This window comes from Ochotona curzoniae, unplaced genomic scaffold (assembly GCF_017591425.1).
Source record: "Ochotona curzoniae isolate NIBS_2020 unplaced genomic scaffold, NIBS_Ocur_1.0 contig_883, whole genome shotgun sequence".
Taxonomy (NCBI): domain Eukaryota; kingdom Metazoa; phylum Chordata; class Mammalia; order Lagomorpha; family Ochotonidae; genus Ochotona; species Ochotona curzoniae.
The window spans coordinates 20950173-20976102 of NW_024466599.1; the positions used below are offsets into that span (position 1 = coordinate 20950173).

Below are 25930 nucleotides of genomic sequence, written 5' to 3' on the forward strand. Positions count from 1 at the left end.
AAACATGGAGAGCAAATGTACAAGGGATCCATAATATAATGGCAGACTGCTCATCAGAAATTATAAAATACAGAATAACATACATACTGTGTAGAAAAAATATGCCTTAGAAATTAAGGCAAAGACATTCTTGGATAAAGAAAGACTAAGAAAACCTGTTGTCAGTAATCTCATTCTAAAAGAAACACAGGCCCGGCATCAAGCTACAGCATCAGACTGAATCTTCACCTTGCATGCACTGGTGCCAGATCGTACTCCAGCTGCTCCACTTCTGATCCAGTTCCCTGCTTGCGGCCTGGGAAAACAATGGAGGATGGCCTAGAGGCTCCTGGCTCCTGGGTTTGGATTGCAACCACTTGGGGAGTGAGCCAGCAGATGAAGGGTCTTTCTGTCTCTCCTCTACCTTTCAAACAGAAATTTTAAAAATGTTAAAGAAACACAAAAGTTCTTTAGGCTTATGGAAAATGAAAAATAGGGGGAAACAAAATTTCTGAAAAGAAAGAAGAGCAAGAGAAATGATATATTAGGGTCAACATAAAGCATCACTTTCCTCCTAAGTCACTGAAAACATGCCTGATTTCAGGAAACAAAAAGAATGATAAAATCTACCTGGTAATTCTCATGCTCAGTGAAATAAGCCAGTCCTCAAAAGACTAGCTTCATTTTTTCCCCAGATTTGTGGTAACAAACAGAATAAAAATTGGTCATGTATTTGAGTGAAATTGACATTTTTCAGATTTGATTTTGGTTTCTTTCACTTTATTATATTGTTGAGGAACAGCAAGTTTTCTTCTATTTACTTTTTGTAAATCTTTAACCAATGAAAAGTTAAGTCTGTGATTATAAAACAAACTGAAACTATGCCATCATAAAACTTAGACAAAAAATAAGCAAGGAAGAAGGCGGGGGGAGGGCAGGAGAAAAAGCAACACTGTGTTCCTAAGTCTGCTTATATGAAATGTATGAAATGTGCTCAACTTATACACATAAAATATTTTAAAATGTTCTACAAGTGTATTAATTATATAGATGCAATGCAAAAGCAAGCATAGTAGCCTAGTAGCTAAATCCTCACCTTGCAACTTCTGGGATCCCTTATGGGCAACTGGTTCACGTCCCGGCTCATCCACTTCCCATCCAGCTCCCTGCTTGTGGCCTGAGAAAGCAGCATGGGAAGGCCCAAAGCCTTGGGACTCTGCATCTGCATGGGAGACCTGGAGGAACGTCCTGACTCAGACCGACTCAGCTCCAGCCATCTCAACTACTTGGTGAGTGAACCAGTGAATGAAAGATCTTTCTGTGTCTCCTCTCTGTAAATCTACCTTTCCAAGTAAAAAGGGGAGGTGACAGGTGACAAGAGGAAAAGGACCAGAGGTCAGCATTGTGGTGTAGTGGATTAAACCACTGCACCAGAATGAGAGCAATCTCCATAGGAGCACCAATTTGAGTTGCAGCTGCTCTACTCCCAATCTAGCTCCCTATTGATGTATGTGGGAAGGTGCAAAAAATGTCCTGAGTTATTGGGCCACTGGCCACTCACATGGGAGACCCAGATAAGAGTTCCTGGCTCCCGGCTGCAGTCTGGCCCATACCAAGCTATTTTGGCCATTTGGGGAATAAAGGAGTTGGTGGACAAATTATCTCTCTCTTTTTTTCTCTTTCTCTTTCCTCATCCTTCTATCCTCCCTCCTCCTGCCCTTACTCTTGTCTGTTGTTCTGCCTTTCAAAAAAATTTTAAAAAGAACTTTTCAAAGCAATTAATGGGACCAAAAGGTTTTAAGACTTCTATATGTTACTTGAAATGGTAAAATAACTTGAGGAAGAATATGATATACTTTATACACACACATACATATAGTATATGCTATTTTATACATATATATGTATATACTGAAATTATATTCAAATAACTTCAAAGATGCCAAGAAAATGACAAGAGTAGAGGAAAAACAGCAAGTTAAATAAAATGACACAAAAATCTAAACAAATTACAAGAAGCCTTAGCATACCAAGTATAAAGAAGAGATTGTAAAAACATACAAACTGCAATCATATTCTTTCTTCAAGAAGCTCAATATAAATGCAAATAGATTAAAAAGTAAAACCATGGAGAAAACATACCATGCAGGCACTAATGAAAAGAAAACTAAGGTATAATTCAAAGTAAGCTTCAAAACTATAACCTAAGATAAGAATATAACATAGAATAAGAAGTGATATTGTGTAATGTAAGGAATAAAACAATCAATAAGATTAAACATGCATGCACATAATAGGATAGCTTCAAACTACACTAAGCAAAAAAATTTTCAACTGAAGAGAGAAAAGGACAAACAAAAACTTAGAAACATTTGCACTCCTCTATTTGTAATCCATATAAAAGACAGGAAATCAGTAAGGGAACAAAAGACCTGAACCATGCTATTCATCAAATTTACCAAACTGACACTAATTGAACACTCCACCCAACAACTGCAGAACATATGTGCTTTTAAAGCCTTGGGATACTCAAAAAGATCAGAGGTTGTGCCATAATACAAACTTCAACAATTTTTTAAATGAAATAACACTAAATGTGTTCTCAAAGTATTACCAGAATTACACCAGAAATCAATGAAAGGAAGATATCTTTTTTTAAAAAATTCTCCCGCATTTGTAAATAAGGGAGTATATTATAAACAACCCATGGGTCAAAGAGGAAACCCAACCGGGAACTGGAAAAAGTACTGAAACTGCCTATGTAATTTTTTTTAAGAAGAGGAAGAAGGAGGGTGGGTGGGGGAATGCAATAAGAAAGGAAGACAAGGTGAGAAGTACATGCTTCTAAATCTGTATTGTAAAACACATAAGATTGGTTCATCTTATATAAATCACTTAAATATAAAAGTAAAATATTTTGAAGTAGAGGAAAATTAAAAATACAATGTGATAAACAAATTGTTACTACAGCTAAACTACTTATTCACGTGTTTATATTACATGTGTTTATATTCGAAAAGAAATGTTTCCATGAGCAAAAGCTTTCACCTTAAGAAAGAAGAGGGAGAAATAAAATGGTGGAATAGGGTAAGGACTTTGTAATCAGAGAGTCATTACCCAGGGTGAAGCAGAGAGGCCATGACCCCAGGAAGCAAGTTGATGGAAGAGGGACACAGGGACGCCTGTGGACACAGGAAAGCAGCAGAGCAGTGTTGCAGTGACCAGATACCACAGCAGTGTCCGGTCAGTGATCAGAGCTGCACACACAGCCAGATGTGAAGGATGTTCACCAGGAGCTCAGGAGGTGAGCCCAGGCGTAGAACTGCCTATCCTGTTGATTTGCTTGATACAACATTGAGCAGAAGCTGAGTACAGAGCCCAAGCAGGCGGGTGCAGGAACAGGATGGATTTTATAGCTCAGATTCCCACCACTACCCCATCAGGTGTCTGAGGAAAAGGCTGTAGGGCTCAAGGAACAACAGAGATGCATAGGCACTGTCCAGGAGAAAAATCACTTCCTGTTAAACACATTGTATGGTCTTGCAGGGAAAATAGTATCAACTGGGTATCCTACAGGTTCCAACCAAACCAAGTCTGGGTGACCTTTGCTTTTAACGGCCAGCAGTTCTGGCAAAACCAGCACCACTGATAAGCCAGTGATTTAAGACAGCTGGTGTCTCCTTAATTGAGGGCACTGCTCGAACCAAGAGTGGGAGAAAGAATGTGCAGGCGGCTGTGTGGACACAGCACAAGATCACAGGAGGTGCAAAGTGATGAGCCAGGAGCTGGGGACACAGGGACCAGAGTGGAAGCTTAGCACAAAAGCCAGAGACTGAAACTTGTTGGAGGGAGTTGCACAGGTGACTGCAAGTGAAGAACCTGATACCAAACGCAGTCAATAAAATGGACCTGTAGACCAGTAGGCAACACAGCTTAGAAACCAGGCCAAATGACAGGAATATGTTAACCACAATAGCAATAACAAAGAGCAAAAGAAGAGACAAAGGCACAATGAATGTTACCTATGCTTCTCCCACAAAGAGCAAAAGCCTTTGTCAACCTCAGAAATAACCGAGAAAGACATCAAGAAAATGGGGATAAAGAATTTTTAAAATGTGTTATACAGCTTCTTATCAACAATGAGAAACAGATACAAGAGTTCAAGGAATTTAAGGAATATGTCACACAGGAAAGAGCAACATTAAAGCAATAAAGCCAAATTATTAACAATGAAGAACACAATGGAGCAAATTAAAATCTCAGTGGAAAGCTTCAATAATAGAATGACCAAGATAGAAGAAAGAATCTCAGAATTGAAAGACATTTCATTCAATAATGGGAAGGGAAAAAACGCTGGACAAGGAACTGAGTTAAGCAAAGTATTCAAGAATTAAGGAACACTATTAAAAGGCTGAATGTAAGAGTTATGAGAGTTCCAGAAGTCACTGAAAGAGAACCCGGGTTTAAAGTTGTATTCGATGGAATAATGAAGGAAAACTTCCCTTATCTGGACAATGAATTGGGAAACAAAATACAGGAGGGACACAGAACTCACAACAGGGTCAATCAAAAGCCATCTTCACCGTGACATGTGATATTCAAGCTCTCTTGAGTTGAACACAACAAGAAGATACTTAAATATGCACATGAAAAAAAAAATGAATTACATACATAGGAACCCCAATCAGACTCACTGCTGTCCTCTTAGGGGAAACTCTACAGGCCAGAAGAGAATGGAGTTACATATTCCCGATTCCAAAAGGAAAATAATTGTCAGCCCAGAATAACTTACCCAACAAAGCTTTCTTTTGTCTTTGAAAACCAAAGAAAAGTCTTCCACAGTAAAGAAAAGCTCAAAGAATTCATCTCTTCAGGACCTGTCCTACAAATGATACTTAAAAATGTTCTCTTGACAGAGAAAAGGAATAGCACCCACCAAAACCAAAGGCAAATATGGGGAACAACCGCAAAATGACAACAGAAGACTAAATCAAATATTGAACAATCCATTGCTAAAATGACAGGACCAAAGTACCGACTATTCATATTAATCCTGAATGTAAATGGCTTAATCTCAGCATCACAGACTACCAGACTGTATCAAAAAACAAAACCCATCTATCTGTTGCCTACAGGAGACACATCTCACCAACAAAGATAGGTGGGAACTGAACGCAAAAGGGTGGAAAAAGATATTCCAGGCTAATGGAAAAGAAAAGTGAGCTGGCATAGCTATTCTTATATCAGAGATTTTAACATGAAAAACTTAAAAAGACATGAATAAAGACACCACATACTGATCAAAGGATCCATTCAGAAAGAAGGGACCATCTCCTTCGTTCTTCTAGGATGTTTTAATTGTTTTTTCTGTTCTTTCTTTGCTAGTATGCTAAAGGATTATTTTGCTCATCTTCTTTCAAAAAGCTCTTTCTTGTTGCAATTTTTAAGGTTTTTTTCAATTGCATTTATTTTTGCTGTGATTTCTATCACCTCTTGCTTCCTGTTCATTTTTTCTTTTTAACAAGTCCTTGAGATGCATTATTAGATCATTTATTTGAGATATATCAATTTTTGTAAGTACCTGATGTCATAAATGTTCCTTTACAATACTGTTTTTCTATATCTCATGTGTTTTGATATTTTTCTTTTTAATTTCATTTCTTTACATTTTTTCCTGTTGTAAACATCTGGATATGATAGTCTGTATTACAAAGTCACTAAATGAAAAACCACAAATGAAAAGCCCTTAAATGAAAAGCCACAAAACAGAATCAACAACAGGAAGAAAAATGGGAAATTTACAACAATGTGAAGTTGAATAACATGCTACTAAATGACCAACGTGTTGCTGAAGAAATGAAAAAGAAAGTCAAAAACCTTCTTGAAGAAAACAATGCCATTATTTTATCTGTGTGTCACTGAAGAAATTAATAAGGAAAAAATGTAAAGAAATGAAGATGTACTTCCAATGAAAACGTTAAACATATCTTGACAACAGGATGTTGGACTCTTTGCCATTGTCCATGCCTAAATTGTCAGGATACACTTAAACAGCAGAAGGATGGACAGTTTATGAAGGACTATACTATTGTAATAATATAGCAGAAACCAGTGGGAGGAGTGTGGGGAAGAGGGAGAGGAAATCCTAGAACCTATGGAACTGTATCATGAAAGAATAAAACAATCAATTAACTTAAAAAGAAACAAGGAGAGCAAATTAAGGCAAAAGAAAGGAATAAAAGATAATAAAGAATATAAATCAATGTAATTAGAATTAGAGAAATAATTGAGGAAAATATCATTAAAAGCTGGTTAGTGGTAAAATTTCAATAAAATTGGCAAACCTAAGGCTAGAATGACCATAAAAAATGAAAAGAAACAATTCAAATTAACCATATAAACTATCAAAGAGCAGACATGACTAATGACCCTACATATACAAAATATGGTAAAAGCATAACCAATTCTAATTAAATAAATTAATTTAAGATACAGTGTAGAGGCCATGCAAAAGCTCAACTGACTAATATTCCACCTGTAAATGCAGACATCCTATATGTGGTGAGTGTACTGTTGTGTGCTGATTCACTTCCAATCTAGCTTCATGTTTATGGCCTGAGAAAGCAATGGAAGATGACCCAAAGCCTTGGGACCCCGTACCCATGTGGGAGACCTGGAAGAAGCTCCTGGCTCCTATGTTCAGACTGGCTCAGCTCTGTCCACTGCAGCCATTTGGGGAATTAACGAATGGATGCAAGATTTTTCTTTCTGTGCTTCCCCTGATTTCTGTAAACCTGCTTTCCCTATGAAAATGAATAAATCCTCTAAAGAAAAAAAGATACAGTCTAAAGTACACTTAAAAAGAAACAGACAACATAATCCAACAATCACTTTTAAATAAAATACAATTAATACCTAAATATTTTCCAACAAAGAATATCTATACTAGGCCAAAATGGCAAATTATGCTTAATGGACATTGCAGAAAGAAAAAACTCCAACTCTTTTTCAGAAGTAGGACAAGAGGAGAAAGCATCTGTTACATGGGCCCTAAAGCCAATCAAAGAAAGAAAATGTGCAGACCAATAATCTTCATGAACTTAAATGCAGAAATCCTCACTAAGATATTAGGGAGCTGACCAACAATGAACAAAAGGATAATTGCAAATGACCATGTGGGATTATTCAGCAATGTCACTCTAATTCAGCATTTGAAAATCAAGCAATAAAGTTTATCACATCTAAAAAACAAAAAAGAAAGACTGGACACTCATCTCCCTAGGTGCAATGGCTGAGGGAAGCCAAGTAGTGCATCATAAGGATGCAACAGCCGCCCTGTGGAGAAGACGCCCTGAGGAGGAACTGAGGCCTGAACCTGATACCAGCACCAGCTTCCTGGCCATGCCCACCAGCCACATCAAGAAGTGTATTCTGGAGCCTCAGCCAAGTTTCAATTTCTGCAGCCTTGTTTGTTATGACCACAACCTCTTGACAGACTCTAACCAAAATCACCCAGCTGAGCTGCTCCCAAATTCCCAGCTCACAGAAACTACAAATGAGAGTCAAATTCATGTTGAACCACAACTTAGGGAGTGATTTTCCATGCAACTTCAGATATTCAATATAAAAGAAGTGTAAATTAAAAATTTTAAAAATCTCAAAAAGCAAGAAGGTTATCATCACACATTGACAATACCAGATTTTCTCAAGAATGCATGAATAGAACAAATGGAACTCACAGATATTGCTGGTAGAAATATAAAGTGATAAAACCACTCAAAAAGTTAGGCAGTTTTCTAAAGTTAAGCAAACACATATTTACCATATGCTCAAACAATTTCACAACGGATAGAAAAGAACCAACAACATACATCATCAAACTATCTTGTATACAAAATGTGCATACCAGCTTTCTTCTACAGTCTTCAACCTGGAAATGTCTACCAACTGATAACCGGGTACACACAAATTGTACAGACATATAATGGAATTATATCCAGCAATAGAAAAAAAACAACCAACCCATACAGAAATATAACTAAATGCTAAAAGCATCATTCTATGTGGCTAATGGACCAGCATCTCTCTGGGTTGAAAAGTTCCGTACAGGAACGATGTCAATTATAGAAGATCTACCATCCAAAAACTGCTTTTATATGATGTCTCTGTCTTGTTCATTCAGGTACTAAAATTCTTACTTCCATAGACTAATGCCTGATTCCTTTTTATAGAAAACAATGAACTGGAATGTGAACACACTACTTAAATGTATGGGCTGAATCCAAGATCCAAAGACCTATTAGAGAACGCAAGTTGATGGAAATGAATGAAATGCCATACTTCAGTCTCTCTTCTCTGTCCCAGTTTGGGGCCAAAGGTCCTGCATAATGAGAAAACAGCAACTACCACAATGGCCAGCCACTCTCCAGTCTTCATGGATCCTGTGGTTTGAATAGGATTTGACCCTGAGTTCAGGCAAATTTTTAAACCACAAAGTCACAAGTTAATTGTACCAAGAGGGTGGAAGCAATCCAATTAGAGGTAGTGGGAGCTCCTTGGTTTGTTGGGGGCCTGGCCTTGGAAGGAAGTTTTTCTGTGAGAGAGTGGGTTATCAAGGCTTCAGTTGCCCCAGCCCTTCTTTGCTTCCTGACTCACTTTGTGATTCCTCCTCTACCCATGATCTCACTTACACCCTTCTCATAGGCTAAACCATAACTTTTCTTGAACCTCCAACACCATAAGCTAAATAAATCTCTCCTCTCTATAAAGTCAGTTTCATAAGCATTTTGTTGTAGTGATGAAAAACTCGATATACTTCCCTTCAACTCTCTGGAATAAGACAGTAGTTGCCTGGGGAGCCCATAGCATTAGAATTTATCTTGACAGGGTTACATGTATGGTCACATACAGGGATTACACAACTCTGATGGGAGGGCCACCCAGACAAACTAAAATATATACAAGCTACTTACAGCTGTAGAGGGTATTACCTGCATGACCATATGCTACAGTGTTGCTGCCACTAGAAAACCATTATACGACAAGATGGAGCATCTGTCACACATCAGATACTAGGTTAAAAAGCTATAATTATCTAAAAATTAATCTCCCTGACAACATCTTGAACATAATTATTGAGGAACACTAAGAAATTGTCATTAATACTCATTTTTTCCATTGATAGAACTGGGTCTCAAAGACTTTAAAGAAATTCTCTAAAGCATACATATTGTCCATCAAATATTTGTCTCATGACTCAATGATAAGGATAAAGTAAAGCTTTCTTGGGCCTGGTGCAATGGCTTAATTGGCTATTTTCCCCCTCCAAGCACTGCAATCCCATATGGGCACCGATTTATGTCCTGGCTGTTCCACTTCCCACTCCAGCTCTCTGCTTGTGACCTGGGAAAACAGGAGAGAATGGCCCAAAGCCATGGGACCCTGCAGCTACCTGGGATACTCTAAAGAAACTCCTGGCTTCTGATCAGCTCAGCTCTGGCCACTGCGGCCTCTTGGGGAGTGAACTAGTGAATTGGAGATTTGTCTCTATATCTCTCCTTCTCTCTGTAAATCTGACTTTGCAATAGAAACAAATAAATCTTAGGGAAAAAATACAAGGGTAATGTAAAGCTTTTCATCTATTTACACGTCTTGTTTATTCATAACCAACACCTTGTGATGATTCCTTAATGTGGAATGAGTTCTGACTCAAAGCTAAGGATAACCGTGGTCCTAGTCAATAACTAGCACAGCTATTATAGCACAGCCACAACCTTTCGACACATACATGAAACCTTCCAAATCCACTACTTTTTATGTATGGCCTTGAAAAGCTGTTATCAAACATCCGCATTCCAACAGCTCCACTTATAAGGCAAGTATTTGCTGCTGTGGAATGGATAAAATAATTAATGTGAAGTGTTTTATAAATTATAAAGTCACATCTAACTGGACATCTTTAATGATTGTAAAGGTAGGTAAAATATCCTTTTTGGAGCAGGTTGGGCAAGTTTTGATAAAGTAAGGGCAGTAAACACAAAAATGTCAGGGTCCTGCAGCCTCTGCTGACCCAGCCTTTTCTGTCCTCTTTACCACCCACAGGCCAGTTCTTCTGAACCTTCCACAGACCACCTTCCTTATAAAAGCATCCAGTTTTTGAATGCAACATTCTCCTCCCATGCCCACACTTCTCACTGGCTTTCACTTTTATAAATTTGTGAAATATTAAATGAAATTTGGGTGAATTATATTTCCATAAACATTTCAAAGGGTTTTCAAGTAACCTGTAGGAATTCACTAAATCTAGAATTGATCACAAAGCCCATACCCCGCCCCCCTCCAACACACATCTGTCTTGAACATATTATCTGGTGAGTATGCCTCCTCACCCTGGATACCCAGATTACATTCCAGAGGAATGCTCCATGCTTGGTCTTACAGATAGAAAAGAATAAACCCCAAAATTCCAAAACAGTGTTTCTCCAACAATTCTTTTCTAAGTGTTTCCTGCCAACTTCAAAGGTATTTATGCAATACTTTTCTTTTCCCTGGAAACATGAATGCCCAAAGGCGCTCACGAATTAGATTCTAAAAGATACAGTCCTGGTGCCATTTCCCATCCCAGCTCTGTGGTATATTGTAGCTGCTCAACATCTGAAAACAGAACTGATTAATTATGAATGCTGTGTCTTGTCTGCCCCATATCTCACCTGACTCCCTGCTCTGTTGGAATTCCATCTCAAAGTCACAGGACTATCAATTTCAGAAAATAAGGCTCCTTGATATTGAACCTGAAGTTTCCTTCTGCAAGTCTCATCCTATTACTTCCACGGACCACACTAAATAACTCAGCTCCTTCACTGCCACTCTCCTCTCCAGAGATTTGTAGATTGTTACCATGGCTTTCCCTTCATCGCCATTTAGCCCAGCCACATATATTTAATTCTTTTCATCTTTCATCATAAATCAATCCCTTCAACTCTTAAATCAGCTCTCTGCTCTTCTCTGGACTGGTTCCAACTCTCCCAAATCACCTCCAATAACTGATATCCCTTCTGGGAGCTCCAATTTCCTCTGTATCTTCTTTCACACTCTCTACCCTCTTTAGAAATAAAATGGAAAGGGACAGACACACATATGAGGTCAAGGGTCAGGTGCACTATATTGCATAATTTACTCTACATTGCTCTGGCTTCTCTGTGACACACAAAGAGTTCCTGGTCACATATCTTCCTCTCTGGAATGGGCAAAGTGTGTTTGTAGGAAAACAGGACCTTCTATTTCATAAATCATCAGCCTACAGAATTCTGCCAAGTAGAGTGGGGGAGGAACACAGAAAAGGATCTCAAAATGTCTACAAATTCATGATGTGGAGAATCCGACAAGCTCCGGGAAGACATCCTTTCAGCGGTCTGGGCTGTCCAGGGAGGGGGTGTCGCCAGTTCTAGCCATTGCCTCTCCAGCCCTCCTGCATGAATGGGTGATCTGAGAAACTGCCCTGTTCTTTGAAAGGCTGACCCTATTTATGAATTCACAACAATACACAAAGAAAAAACATAAGCATGTCATGCATTGTAAGACCATGCAGTCGTTGCTTTGTCCTCAGACAGCCCAAGCCATAAGCAACAGAAAGGTTTTGCTTTATTTTCCTTGGGTCATTTTCCATTTTGCCAATCCCACCTCATAGTCCTGCTCAGAGTTTGGAAGTTATCTTCAGCCTGAGACATGTGGGTGGTTCCGGGTCTTTCAACAGAAAGAACCCACAAATGACCCCATCAGTGTGACTGTACTCCTCTAGACCAGTCTGCCAGTCCTGTGGGCAGAGGTAGGAATAAATAAGCTTAGCTGTGCTGATTTACCCTGTATAGCATTGAAGAGCCTGTGTCAGTCAAACAAAAGTCAAATGCCCTTTCTATAAATCAGAGCCCACAGAAAGTGAAAAAGAAAAAAAAAAACATTTCCCCAAGCGTGATAAATAGCAAAATCAATCCAGATGGTGGAACCTGAGCTTGAATTTTCATACATGAAAATAAGTGGAACCACAATGATATATGTTGCCCCAAACATGGAACACAACACAGCAGGATGTGTCAACTCCAGGAGAGATCCACAGTGGAGACTTCTGGAATTAGGTGCAGTAAGTAGTGGTAAGGCAAGAGCCTGGTCCCACATGGCTAGCTGCCTGATTGCAGTCAGCGTATATCCACAGAAACAGGAAAGACTAGCCTGTTCCAAGTGGGATCATCACAAGGCCCCAAGTGTGTTTCAGTAAGCTGCCTGTCTCTCTGGAGGTCAGGGAAAGCTAATCCAGTCACACTTAGTGTCTTATTTGATCCCATCAATAATCATTTGATCCCAATCCCACTGAAAAATGCCTGGCCAAAATTCCTAGCCTTTTAATGACAGAATCCTGGCTCTTTCTGAAACCTGCGTTGCTAGATGTGTCAAACGATGCAGAAGGACTTGGTCCAGCTGCCAAACGGGCTGCACTGCCGAGGTAGGACTTGGGGTGTGCAGAGAGCTTCTCTACAGCCAGTGACAAAGCAGCTGCTGGAGCACACTCTTTTCCGCATGACGCTCTCCTAATAGCCGCCTACAGAAGCTTCAACTCCTTATCTACGGCTGAACTGGAGTGCATCCTCCAAATGCATTACACACAGGGCTTTCGGGAGACATCCACTAGTAGCTTCATGCAACCTGTTTATTTATAGCACACAGGGTCAGAGTTACACCAATGTCTGACAACACTTGATATCGACCATGGGGAACTATAGTCTTTTAAGAAGAGATGTTGGGGATGCCCCCAGAGAAGTTCATAGGCATGCAAGTGGCAGAAAACACTCATTTCCAAACAAATCACGTTTATATTCACTACATCAAAGTTGAGTGCTAAAAGAGAATGCTGCATGTATATACCACAGAAGTGAAAACAACATTAAAGTCCAGCTGTTCTTTACAAAAGTAGCCATGGTGGGACAACCATATCCATCTTCCATCTCAGCTCGCTGAAGGCAACAACCAAACTCATTGGATTATGACTTACTATGGATTGCATTAATTCCAGCACTGAACACAAGGGGTCACTAATGCTAAATTTACACATCTTTCCTTGGGGACCTCATACTGGTATGTTTTCTGGGCAAGGGCAAGGGAGCCCCAGCTTTGAACTTCTCTATTGCACAATAGAAGTGGGTATAGGAGAGTGCATGTGTGTTGGAACAATCATGAGAGATACTTGTAGCTCTCTACAGTAGGCTTTTTTTCCCCCAATACTTTCCATTCAATTAATACCAGACATAGTAATCAGTGAAGCATAAGAACTTCATTTAATTCTGACGATGAGAATGATAGAAAATAAGCTGGATTTGCTCAATGAAATTAATGTAAGCTTAAAAAAACATGATTTCCTTTCTGTACTTTTGTCATTCATTTACACCATATATTTTATTCACGAGCTCTTCCCCAGTAGTCTTAAAAGAGAAACATCCATTCAAAACCATCTGGTTTTCCATTCAAAGGAATCTCTGGAAAGAGTTGGAAATAAGAGCCTCTACACACACACACACACGGGGAGAAGAGGGGAGAAGGGAGAGAAAATGAAAACAAGAGTGCATGAATGTGTAAGGAAAGAAACAAGGGAGTGAAGGAAAACAGAAACAGAGAGATGTGCAGAGACAGGTCTGGCAGAGACTACCCCAGGCAGCTGTGCTGTAGACACATCTGAGGGAAAGGGGAAAGCAGGGAAAGCGACCGGAGGGAGGGGCGTGGGGGGAGGAAGGCAGGGAGCCTGCTGTCTCTACTGTTCAGCGTGACAAAGACTTCTCCAAGGCACGGCCAGACTGGCAACTTCCCTCCCCCTCCACGCCACCCTCTTGTCCATTGCTACAGAGTTCCTCTCGGAGTTATCCCAATCCCATCCAAAGGGAAGAATGGGAATCTGAGGGACTCTGAGAGGTAGGGATGAGAGGTAGAATGAAGGAACACAGAGGAGGCAAGAGAACATTTAGGGTTAGGGTGGCTGGGTGGGATTCAACAACATCACAAGGACTTCAATATTCCCAGAGAATATGGACCACATCCCCCAAATGCCAGAAAGAGGAATAAGGGGGAGGCAGACGTGTGATGCTGTTTAAGTATGGAGCAAAATTAGAACTCAGGAGTCACCGGGGTAGGGCCCACCTGCAAGGACACCTGACTTTGCCAGAGATTGTATGTGCAAAAAGACATTTCACCAACAGCAGGAAACTTTTCTCCCAACTTGGTTATTACAGAGGAAGAACTCTTTGGGGAGTCATTGTGTTCATGAGGGGGAAACAAGAAAACACAGGCCGACCCCAGAGGGAGGCTCGGGAATGAGGAAGAAGGGCTGGAAAGGAGAAGCTGAGTTTTGGAACAGGGGATAAGGTGGGGGGTGGTTAATACTGGATGCAAATTCATTTGACTAGAACTGTGGATCCTGACACGCTCGGCAGGAGCTGCTTACCAGCGCCAAGGATCTGGAAGAGAAGGCGCGGCTGGGAAGCGCGGATGGCTGCGGACAGCCTTCCTTCTCTGCCCCCTTCCGACGCCTTCTTCTCGGGCATCAGGCGGATCCTCAGCCGCCCCTCGCCGTGGCGAATCCACCAGCTGAACAGCTCGCTGAGGTTGAACTGGAGCAGTCCAGCGGCCGCCTCCTCTGGAGGCCCCAGGCAGCCCTCCAGGATCGACTCCTCGCCCAGCTCCAGCACCAGCTGCTTGGCACGCCGGAGCTTGCGCACAGAGCCGCCCTTCAGCACTCTGGACAGCGTCGGGGCCGGGGATGCCCAGGACACCCCGGACGGTGGCCCCAGCAGCCTCAGCAGCGGAGCGCAGTCCAGGGCCAGGAAGCCGCGCGCCTCGGTCAGGCCAGCCCTGGGCTCCGGAGGCAGCAGCAGGTCCCTGGCGTAAGCACGGAAGAGCGAGGGTACCACGAAGTCCACGGCCAGGCTCTTCCTCTGCAGGCGCGAATAGCTGAGCGGCTCCCGGGGCTGCAGTGGCGGCCCCATGATCGGGGAGCCCGCGCGCTGGCCAGCAGCAGCCCCAGAGCCCGAGGCTGTCGCCGAGAGCAGCAGCGGCAACAGCCACAGGAGCCCGATGGCTCGCATCCCGCCGGAGGAGGGCCGCATGCCCCTCTCGGCCTCAAGGGGACCCAGCTCGCCCTTGGCTTCTCCCTACGGTGTGGTAGGTCCTGAAGGACTCCTTCCACCTGCCCCACCTGCCGTCTTGGGGATCCTCCTGCTTTCCGCCAACCGCAAGCAGGCGAGCAGGGGGTCAACACAAGCCACAGCTGGGCTTCGAGGGCGTGAGTCCAGAGAGCGCTGGGCTCAACAGCTGGGATACTGTGTCCCAACAGCTCCAGGCACCCCAAGAAGCACCAAAAACTCCGACGACAGAGCGGGCGACCAAGGGGACCGTCCCCGCTGAGCTGGCCTCAGTCCTGCTGCCAGTCCACAACTTCCCAAGCTGAGCACCGCAGCTCCGAGCGGGTGCCGCTGTCCTGGCCACCTCCTTGTTTCCCGGTGGCGCCCCCCAGAGCTCCTCTTCGTGGCCGGGCGGATGCCCAGGGCGGGAGCTGCCTCCTCGTGTACTGTCCGGCGACCCTCGGCTGCAGGAAGCCTTCGCAATGCGCTGACCGCTGAACTTCTAAGCGGAGACCGGGTCCACTCCGGGGCTGCAGAGCGGGAGTGAGCCGCCTCCGAGCAAGTTTGCGGCTCCCGAGCTCTCGCCCGCCCGCGTCTTGGCTGCGCGGGGTTGGCAGGTTCCGGAGCGGCCCCGGCGGCAGCCGGGTGAAAGCATTCAAGGCAAAAGGGAGCTCAAACCCTGGACGCCCCCTCCTCGCCCAGCGGCCGCGCTCGCGGCCAGGAGCGGCGGCCGGCGCGCGGCCCGAGGGCGCCTCCCTCCGAGCCCCGCGAGCCTCGGGACGGCGGCGGGAGGTGCCAGCTGCTGCGGCCGCTGCCGCCCCCGGAGCCGCGGGATCGCATCTGCCGGGCCGCCCGCCACTCGCAGCTGGCCGAGCCGCGAGCGCGCGCCGGGAGGGGGCGGGGCTCGCGCGCCAACTCCGCGCCGCGGCCCCGCCCCGCCCGCCCCCGCTGGCCAATGGCGCGGCGACGCCGGCTCCTATGCAAATCTGCAGAGGCCTCGGCATTCATTGAGAAAAGCGTGGAGCCCGCCCCGCCTGCCCCCTCCATCCCCATCTTTCAGATTCCCTGCCCTATTTCTCCGCGGGCGAAAGAGAGCGTGTTTGGTGTGTGTGTGTGGGGAGAGGTGGAGGGTACGAATGGGAGAACTGGAAGAAACCTTTGTAATCAACCACGCTCCCTAATTAAGCGCGTGCGGGATGAAACGGGTCCGACTTCAGAAAAATCATTCTGGGATACAACTGGAGGCGAGGGGGAAGGGAGGACGGCAGGAGCAGTGACAGCACGAGGTCGCCAAATGTGAAAACCGTGTTAGGACCCGGAGACAGAATTCTCCCTGTGATGTTAATGCATTCCTGGGAGGCTGGTGCTCCCACCACCCACACAGCAAGAGTGGAAGGGAGCGGAGAGTGATCGCTCTGGTTTCGCAGCGTTATTTCACTATAACAACAAACACGTTTCAGACCTCCTGCCAGTCATCCCGTTTTCTCAGAATGGAGTCCGAACATTCGAAAGGAAGAGGGACAGAGGGATGTCCCATCCACTGGTCCCAATGCCAGGGAGTGGCAGAAATCCAATCACCGGAGCCATCCCCAATGCTGGCCCGGCAGGTACAGTAGCAGGAAGCCTGTGTTAGGAGCAGGAATCTAACATGAGCTCCTATTTGGGGTTGGGCCTCCTAACCACCAGGTTCAGTAGGTAACTGAAACTGATTTGTAGGAAACACCACTGATTTCTCCTGGGTCACACAGCCCTATGTGCCTCCCAAGCCCTTCCTTGTGCATTGAGCCACCACTCTGCCACCTGCCTTTATGAAGAACAGACACGGACAAGGAAGATCTGGGAGAGACTTGGCTACAAAGAATAAGAACCAGGCATCCGAGTTCATAGCAGGAGGTGGGGAGTGGCGCTTGGGAACTTACCCAGCTGTACCTGAGGGCAGTACCCCTTAACGCGCCTTCCTTCTGCCACACCTAAGATGGTGCTCTTAACAAGCACTTCACCAGAACCACAGACAAATCTGTCATTTTTGTTTCCCACCAACAGCCTCTGTTCCTTCTCCTTGAAGGCTGACTGGCAGCCTGTGTGCTCTCACGGCCTCCAGAACCAGGGCAGGATGCGAGGTGGAACCTCCCTCACCCAGCTCCCCGGGCTGCCGTACCTTGCTGACTGTCCCCACAGGACGTGGTGCCCCGCGCACCCTCTGCTGCCACAGGGGCTAAGCTCCCGCCTGCACTGGGACACCACCTTTAACAAGTGGACGAGCTAATAACAGAGGAGTATTGATTCTTGCAATGACTTGCTTCCAGCTCTGTTTGCAACTCACTTCAATTCACAGGTACCTGGCCTCTCCATGGAACTCAGACTGCATACACTTGAGTTCACAGGTTTAAGAGCAAAGAATTATCTGACCGAGGAGAAGGAAAGATGTTCCTGTCCTGGTGGAAGAAGATGAAGAAGAGAGGAGAAAAGGGAGAGAGGGACGAGGATAAGGCATGGAAGGTATTAATTTTCTAGTACACGTACATGCATGCTTAAATTTTTGTCAAATTTTGTTGTGTGCACACCGATGGAGGACTACTTTTATATGTGAAATATGAAGAACAAAATTCCATCTCACTCATTCCTTACTTCCGTAATTTCTAGTCCAAAGACAAATAAGACTCCTGTCGTTTGTCAATTACCATGACAAATCATCTTTCTCAATCAGTGGCCACTAGGGGGCTGCAGAGACCTGAAACCGCAAGTAAGCTGCCAGGGTATTGCCTGTAAGTGAATGTTCCTGGCTATTGTTTCCGTACCACATAAACCCAGGGGTCTCTTAATTCTCGCGCTTTTGTAAATTCACATTCCTCCCACTGAAGCACGGGACACTCTCTCCATTGAAGATTAAACCACAGGAAATTCCCCCTCCCCTCCAAAATTTCCTTTTCACTAATTTTAAAAAAGAAGCACACATGAACATTGATCTACTAGCAGACACTAAACACGTGTATCTATCGATGTACACACCTCACAGCAGCCTTCAAGGGGAGAATGACGGATTATTATTTGGACTACAGGGACAAAAGAGCTAAGGCTCAGAGAGGCAAAATAATTTGCCCAAGGTCAAACAGCAAGTCGATAGCAGAGTGGGAACTCAAACTGGCGATTCTTTTACTCCAAAATGTATACATCCCACAGGGACAAATTAGGCCTTTTGCTCATGCCTACAGCTCTAATCCTGACACCTCTCTCTTGCATCAGTACCACCAAGGGAATGGGCAATGGGAAAGTAGAGCTAAGACAGGAAGATAAAAATGTGAGTATTGATGGCTCACATGTCTTGTGCTCTTACTATGGACTGGCATATTTCAAAAACATTCTCAGAAAGTAACTATATTTATTCTGTAAATCACAAACGGAAGCCCGAGGAGGGTGAAGGAGAACGAGGCTATACAGGAAACACAATCTGCTACGTTGAGTATATGAGCAAGTCCGCGCTCTGCAAGCCCGGGCGACTTCACAGGAGAGGAAATGGATGGAATGAAACAGACGATGGTGGGCAAAGGAAAAAAGCCCAAATCAGAGGGACATAAACAACAAATAGAAAATAAGAGTTAAAACATCAGGTTTTTAGGCAACATTTTTTAAAAATTCATATAATTTTTATAATAGATTTTTTTAAAGACTTTCTTATTTTTATTGGAAAGTCAGATATAGAGAAAATCTTCCGTTCACTGATTTACTCCCCAAGCAACCACAACAGCCAGAGCTGAGCTAATCCAAAGCCAAGAGCCTCGTCCATGCCTCCCACATGGGTACAGGGACCCAAGGCTTTGGGCTGTCCTTGACTGCTTTCTCAGGCTACAGGCAGGGAGCTGGATTGAAAGCCAGGCTGCCAGGACTAGAACTGGCACCCATATGGGATCCTGGAACTTTAGCCGCTAGGCTACCACACTGGACCCTATGATAGATCCTTTCCATGAACTTCTGGAAGACACTCCAAACAGAAGGTGGAGGTGGCAAGAGGGGCAGAGTCAACAGCTGCTGGAAGCCTAAGGAGACAGCTGAGTGACATGGGCTGCTCTGGCCACCTTGTGGATGGCTTGGGCCACTGACTTGGAGGAGGAAGAATGGGAAGACTTTACTAATATTTGTAATGTTAGTAATGTTCATAATATTTATAATACTATGATGTATTACTAATGTTAGTAACATATTTATGAATAGTCCCCAGAGAGGACTCTGAGATTACCAAAAGTTTCCAGTTTCTGAAGACAAGGAGACAACTAAGTCCATGAGGGGCTTGAATTCCCACAAGGGAATTCAATAGAAATAGCATTTCACATCCATGCAGCGTGACTTAAGGCAAAACACACTTCATAACAAGAATAATTCAGTCATGTGCTCAGTTGGTGAGCAAATATTTCTTGAGCATCTATTGTGTACAGGATGCTGTTCTACGTCCCAGGAGTAGTGCTCTGAGCAGATTAGATTCCTTCACCTTCAAAAGATTACACTCCAGTGATGGAACACAATCTACAGTGTAGATTTTGAACACAAAAGCACAGTCTGTGCTTTTTAGGGGACTAATGCTATGAAAACCGGAAATGAGGGTTAAGCCGTCATATGGATGTCAGTTCAGATCCCAGCAGTTCTACTTCTGATACAGTTCCCTGCCGACAGGCCTAGGAAGGCAACAGAAAACGGCCAGATTGGGCCCCTGCCACCCAGGTGTAAGACCCATGCATAGTCCCAGGCTCCTGGCTCTCAGCTGGCTAGCTCCAGCCACTGCAGCTATTTGGGGGAATAACCCACAGGATAGAAATATCTCTCTGTTTATGTCTTCTTCGCTCTCTGTAAATCTGCTTTTCAAATAAATACATCATTTTTTGGAGTAAAGATAATATTTTGGAAATATTAGAAATAAAATACAGTGTTAAAGTTAATTTTACTTTATGAAACTTGATTTTACTTTCTCAAGTAGCTACTGAAGTATGCTTCTGGTCTTGAGCAGGGATTGAACCTCTTGGGCCTAATCTCTTGCAAAAAGTTGTAAGAATTAAATATGATAGGAAATGTTGTACTAACCATGAAGACATTTGGAAACCCACAACTGGAATAGTTTAGCCTGGGCCAACAGCAAGCAATGGGACCCAGAAGAAGCATTCAAATAAATCATGAATTTGTGTTTGGAAAATAGGATTTCAAATCATAGCCCTGCTTCTCAGAGGCTCTGGGACCTTGGGAAAAGCCCTGATTTGTCTGGGCTTATATTATCACACTAGAAGGAAAAACCAGGTAGAGGTTTCAAGACACAAGCGTAAAATCTTGTGTGAGATTCTTTAAGGAGTTTAAAGGCTTTGTTCAAGGTGGGGCCAGGTTGACAGGTATAATTGTCCCTGGGTATTCTCAGATGATTGGCTCTAGGACCCCAGTGGATACCAAAATCTAAAGATGGTCAATTCTTCATATAAAGTGATGCAGCATTTGCATATAGCCTGTGTATACTCTCTGATATACTTATCATCCCTAAATTACTTACAATATTGAATACAAAGGAAATGCTGTGTAAATAGTTGTTAGACTACATAGTTTAGGGAATGAGCTAACTATAGTACACAAACAAGAAATAAAGCAAATTTAAACGGTGAGTATTGGAGAGAGTTGGAGGACCTATGAAATCACTGGAGGCTGCTGCAGGCTGTGCCCACACAGCACTTCCTTCTCCAAGACTCAGCAATATACTCAGCACACACAAAAAGTTCAAGTTTTCATTTCTGGAACCTTTTGGACACTAGCATCCAATCTTAGAGTGCCTAGCTCAAGTTCTGGCTGCTCCATTTTGAATCCAGCTTCTTGCAATAGTACTTGGGAAGGCAGCAGATGATGTACCAAGAACTCCAAGACCTATGTTGGGGGGGGATCAGGGTTAAGTTCCTGGCTCTTGACTTCAACCTGATCCAGACCTGGCTGTTCCAACCATTGAGCAGTGAATCAGCACACAGAAAATCAATCTCTTTCCTTCAAATAAATAAATAAATTTGAAAAGAAAAATAAAAAGAAGAGAAAATAAAGTGCATCGTGTAACAAGCTCATGTTATAATAATGACCAAAGAACCCTCCAAATTTCACTACCATGAAAATAATTTTTTAAAAATTTCCTCTTAGTCCATGTCCACTCTAGGCAAGCAGAGGGTTCTAATCATCCTGCCACTTACAGGAGAGGCTGATGGGGCAGTCATTCTTGTAATCTTGGAGGGCATTGTGCCAACAAGTATACACTCAAGCCTAGAAAGAAGCTAAGTCATCTTCAAACCCAGCCTTAGATGCATATACTCAGATGGTCCCAGACTGTCATAACAGGGTCTGTAAGGTAGATGCACAATCACAAACACCTAACAAACGGCCGTACTGATCCCTAAGCAAGAGGAAGAACTACAAGTGTTAGATTAGATCTCAGACTAGGAAGGGTCCAGAAGACTATATTTATCCTGAACTCCCCAGGGATGACAAGTCAAGCTTCCTCCTCAGCTTGCTTTTAGTCTACACCACCACCCATCATCACTGTGTAAGGGAGAGCTTCAGCTGCTCTCGTCCCTCCAAAAGAGGATGCAGAAGCAGCAGACACAGATGGGGGAAAAAAAATCTTTCTCAAACACCAAAGAGTGACAGCTCTCTCTTGGAAACTATAAACAACCTCACATCTACAGAAGAGAAAGGAAACAAGAAGAGAGATAAAAGCAAACTGTGCTCACTACTGTGTATCTCACAGCAATCCCTGTGTTTACTAACGCACAGTACATTAGGGAAGAAGGGTGGGAGTTATTACTGTAACTAACAAGTGTTGGGCTTATCACCTGCTGCTATCCTAATGTGCTCTTGCGTTTTTTTAAATATCCTTTTCGGCTCAGGAAGATGAAAGAAAACATTTTGGGGGGTAATTTGGTTATCTGTGTAGCCTCCTTGAAACCAACAAAGTACCCATTCTATTTAGTTCTCTCTGACTTCCAGCCAAGATGTGTTCATACTCTGGCCTGTGACGTTTAGTCGCATCAAGAAGGCTTTGGAGCCTTGTAGCTTAGTCATGTCTGCATGATGGATCAGATTGACCACAGGCAAGTCAATCTCTGAGCAATGGATTACATCTCATTGACCTGCTCCAGTTGTGCTAATGATCAAGTGAAAGACATTTCCCAGCAGCTAGTCCTCTCCAATCCATCATTTAGCATCTGCGTTGTCCTGCTTGGGTCTCTGTCCTTGACTTTCTTTTTTTTCCCAGACATGGGGATGAATGAGCCCTGCCCAGGTTCAGACACCGACCTCAGCTCTAAGCAGAGAGAATGAAGATCAGGTGGTTCACCATCAACCTACTCTCAGAAGCCCTCCTCTCACTCTGAATCCAATTTCTAATAAATTGAGTGAATCCTATTTTGTCTTGTCTCAGTGACCACAACATGTTTCATCCCTAGCTTAAAGACTGTTTTTTTTTTAAGTTTTGTTCCTATAAGCCCTCCCTCTGAGGTAATACCCTCCCTCTAGAATGGGCTCTTTGGTAACAGCTCCCCCAGCCAATCTCTTGTGGACCCAGCCATGTGTACACAGTTCCCCTTGCTCTCCTAAAAATTAAGGATGCCCATCAGTCCTCTCCTTTCCTCAGGATTGTACCAGCGGTAATTACCAGGACACCCCAGGCCACGGATGTGGTTAACTAGAACAGAAGTGAATATCTAACTCCAGAGAAGCCAATTCATACAGGTGAGGTTGGACCAATCAGCTTTTCTCTCCCAGATCTGAACTGGAGAGCAGAGATTGGATGGAACTGGCATTTGAGTCACGTTATTATTGGGGGGCAAAGTTATCCTATTTCCTGGGGTCTCATTGTTTCTGGGATCTTACAATGAACACCTCATCTTGGGAGGCAGATTTGACATGGACTTTGCTCTTGCAAACTCAAATTATGGTAAGTTGAAACTTGAGCTTCTCCTTTCATGTCCTCTCCCTGATGATGACACCTAGCAAGGACCCTACCCAGAGCTGTTTTGAAAGCCCACCAGGCTCTAACCCCCAGAACCAGTCCACTCTGACATTCAGGGGTGGCCTTGTTCATTCTACTAGGACAGAGCCCCAGAAACCCCTACTTTCACTCTTTCTTGACTGTGACTTGAGCACACTCACGGATCTGTCAGCATTGGGAAACTTAGCTGCCAATCTGGACGTATATCCTGAAATGACATATATGCACAGCATATTTCCACATACAAGACAATTTGAAAAAAGCAATTTGAAATGCTATAATGCTCATGTTTTGCAGTTTTTAAGGTTTTGTAGGAAAGAAATTTATATCATGGATGACAAAAATCATCTAAAGTGAAAAGTTCAATGGAAGAACAATTCTTCACACAAGGCGAGTCATCTTCTTTCGTCCTTTTGCTTTTTTTAAAAGACTTATTTATTTGAAAGGCAGCGTTAAAGAGAGAAAGAAATACCTCATCTGCTCGTTCACTCCCTAGATGGTCACAACAGCCAGGACTGAGGCAGGCTGAAGACAGCACCCATATAAGTTGCCAATGTGGCATTATATCTTAATTCACTGCATCACAATGCCAGCCCTCTTCTCTTAAGAGAGAAAATCCCCTACACCTTTGCAAGTTCCAAACCCTAACTGAGCATGCTGGTTGCATAACAGCCTTCAATATAGTCCCTCCAGACAATCCCCACTCTAAGAAACAGACTGTCAAACTTCCCATCAGTCTAGCATAGCTGGTCCTGAAATGGTCATCAGACTCCATAGGATTGACATTTGAAAAGCAAATGTCTACTCGTGTTAACCACCCTCAGAATAGTCCCTCCATCCTATATTTGTACTCTTGCTTTCCCATACTGAGCAGAGCTAACCGCTATCACCAATAAGATACGTAGGAATGGGCGTGTGCAACTACTGAGTTTGATCAGAAAGTCAATGCGGCTCTCTTGAATCACCTGCTCAGGAAAGGTCAACTAGTGTGTCCAGATGCTCTTTGAAAAAAGCCCATTTGGCAAGAAATAAGGGCCTCCTGCTCATAGTCAGCACTAACTTGCCAGGTAGGTGGACAAGCCACTTGGAAGTGGATCCTCCAAGCCTTCAGAAGCCTGAGGCCTCAGCCAACATCTCAGAAGATACTCTAAGCCAGAACCACCTTGCTAAGTCCAATTCCAGACGCAGATAAAACTATGAGACAGTAAAGGTTTCTGGTTACTTTAGGTTACTAAGGTTTTAGTGAATTTGTCTTGAGTAATAGATTATCCCTCTTCTGGTTCACCAAGTTCCTTTGTTTTCCCTGTTTTTTCTTTTTCTTTTTTTTTAAAGATTTATTTTATTATTTTTATTGGAAAGGTGGATATACAGAGAGGAGAGACAGAGAGGAAGATCTTCCGTCCGATGATTCACTCCCCAAGTGAGCGCAACGGTCGATGCTATGCCAATCCGAAGCCAGGAGCCTCTTCCGGGTCTCCCACGCGGGTGCAGGGTCCCAAAGCCTTGGGCCGTCCTCGACTGCTTTCCCGGGCCACAAGCAGGGAGCTGGATGGGAAGCAGGGCTGCCGGGATTAGAACCATTAGAACTGGCGCCCCTATGGGATCCCGGGCGTGCAAGGCGAGGACCTTAACCACTGCACCACCGCACCGGGCCCTTCACAGTTTTTTCAACCAAGCTCTTTCAACTGCAAACCAACCACCACAGGTGGTATTTCTGGACCCATGCAAATGTCCACCAAGATGAACTTCCACTCCTGGGGATGGGTAACATTAGAATACCCCTCAGAATAATTTTATTGTCTCCTCAACAGCTACAGCAGAAGCCACAAAGCTCCTTGGCCCTTGGAAAGAATCCTTTGCTTTTTCTTTTTTCTTCTTCTTTTATACCATTAAGTTTCTGATTATAAAAGTGAGATATACTAATTTCAGGAAATTTGAAAAATTCAGAAATGTATTCCAAGGAAAATTTAAATAACCCATACTCTCATCACCCAAAAATAATGACTTGAGATTTTGGTATATTTCCTTCCAGTATTGTTTTAAATTAGTATGATTTGGTTCACGCAAAGTTATATCCTGTGCTAGTTTTTAAAATTGAACATTATGTTGTGAGCATTTTGCCATATCACAAGACATTCTAGGGATTTATGATTTTTAATGACTGCATAGAATTACAATGTATAGATGTACCATAATTTGTTTAACCAATCTCTATTTTTGGACATGTGGGCTGTTTCCACGTCTTTGTTGTTATAAATAATGCCACAACCAATATTCATGTACATCAATCTTTGTCTAAGACTCTGATTAATTCTATAGCTCATAAATCTCTGTTTGTATTCCAACTCATTTCTTCAGATCCTTAAGTTTTTTTTTTAATGTAATCAGTAACACATACATAAAATTGAAATGTTACAAAAAGCTATGCAGTGAGAAGTACATCTTTCTTCCACAAGGTTTCTCTGATATCTCAGGTCTGTTGCTTTGGAAGCAATCATTGTTATCTATTCTTGGGTATTCATGTAGAACTGTTGTACACGTACCAGACAACACAGGAATATATCAGCTGTTCCCCAAGTGTTGCTGAGAATCCCAGGGTTACTCAAGACCCTTTCAGGGAGTTCACAAAGTCACATCCACATTTTTAAAAAATTTATTTATTTTTATTACAAAGTCAGATACAAAGAGAGGAGGAGAGACAGAGAGGAAGATCTTCCCTCTGATGATTCACTCCCCAAGTGAGCGCAACAGCCGGTGCTGTGCCGATCCAGACCCAGGAGCCAGGAACCAGGTCTCC

General features: G+C 43.4%; 1 protein-coding gene across 1 annotated transcript in view; it reads right to left on the reverse strand.

Annotated features, from left to right (window-relative positions):
- The window catches only part of ALK (ALK receptor tyrosine kinase), a 667016-nt gene extending 651630 nt beyond the window's left edge, over positions 1–15386 (reverse strand). The window contains exon 1 of the mRNA XM_040993973.1: positions 14462–15386. Coding sequence (XP_040849907.1) covers positions 14462–15122 — 661 coding nt within the window. The 5' untranslated portion in view covers positions 15123–15386. The remainder of the gene's footprint in view (positions 1–14461) is intronic.
- Between the last annotated feature and the right edge of the window lie 10544 nt (positions 15387–25930).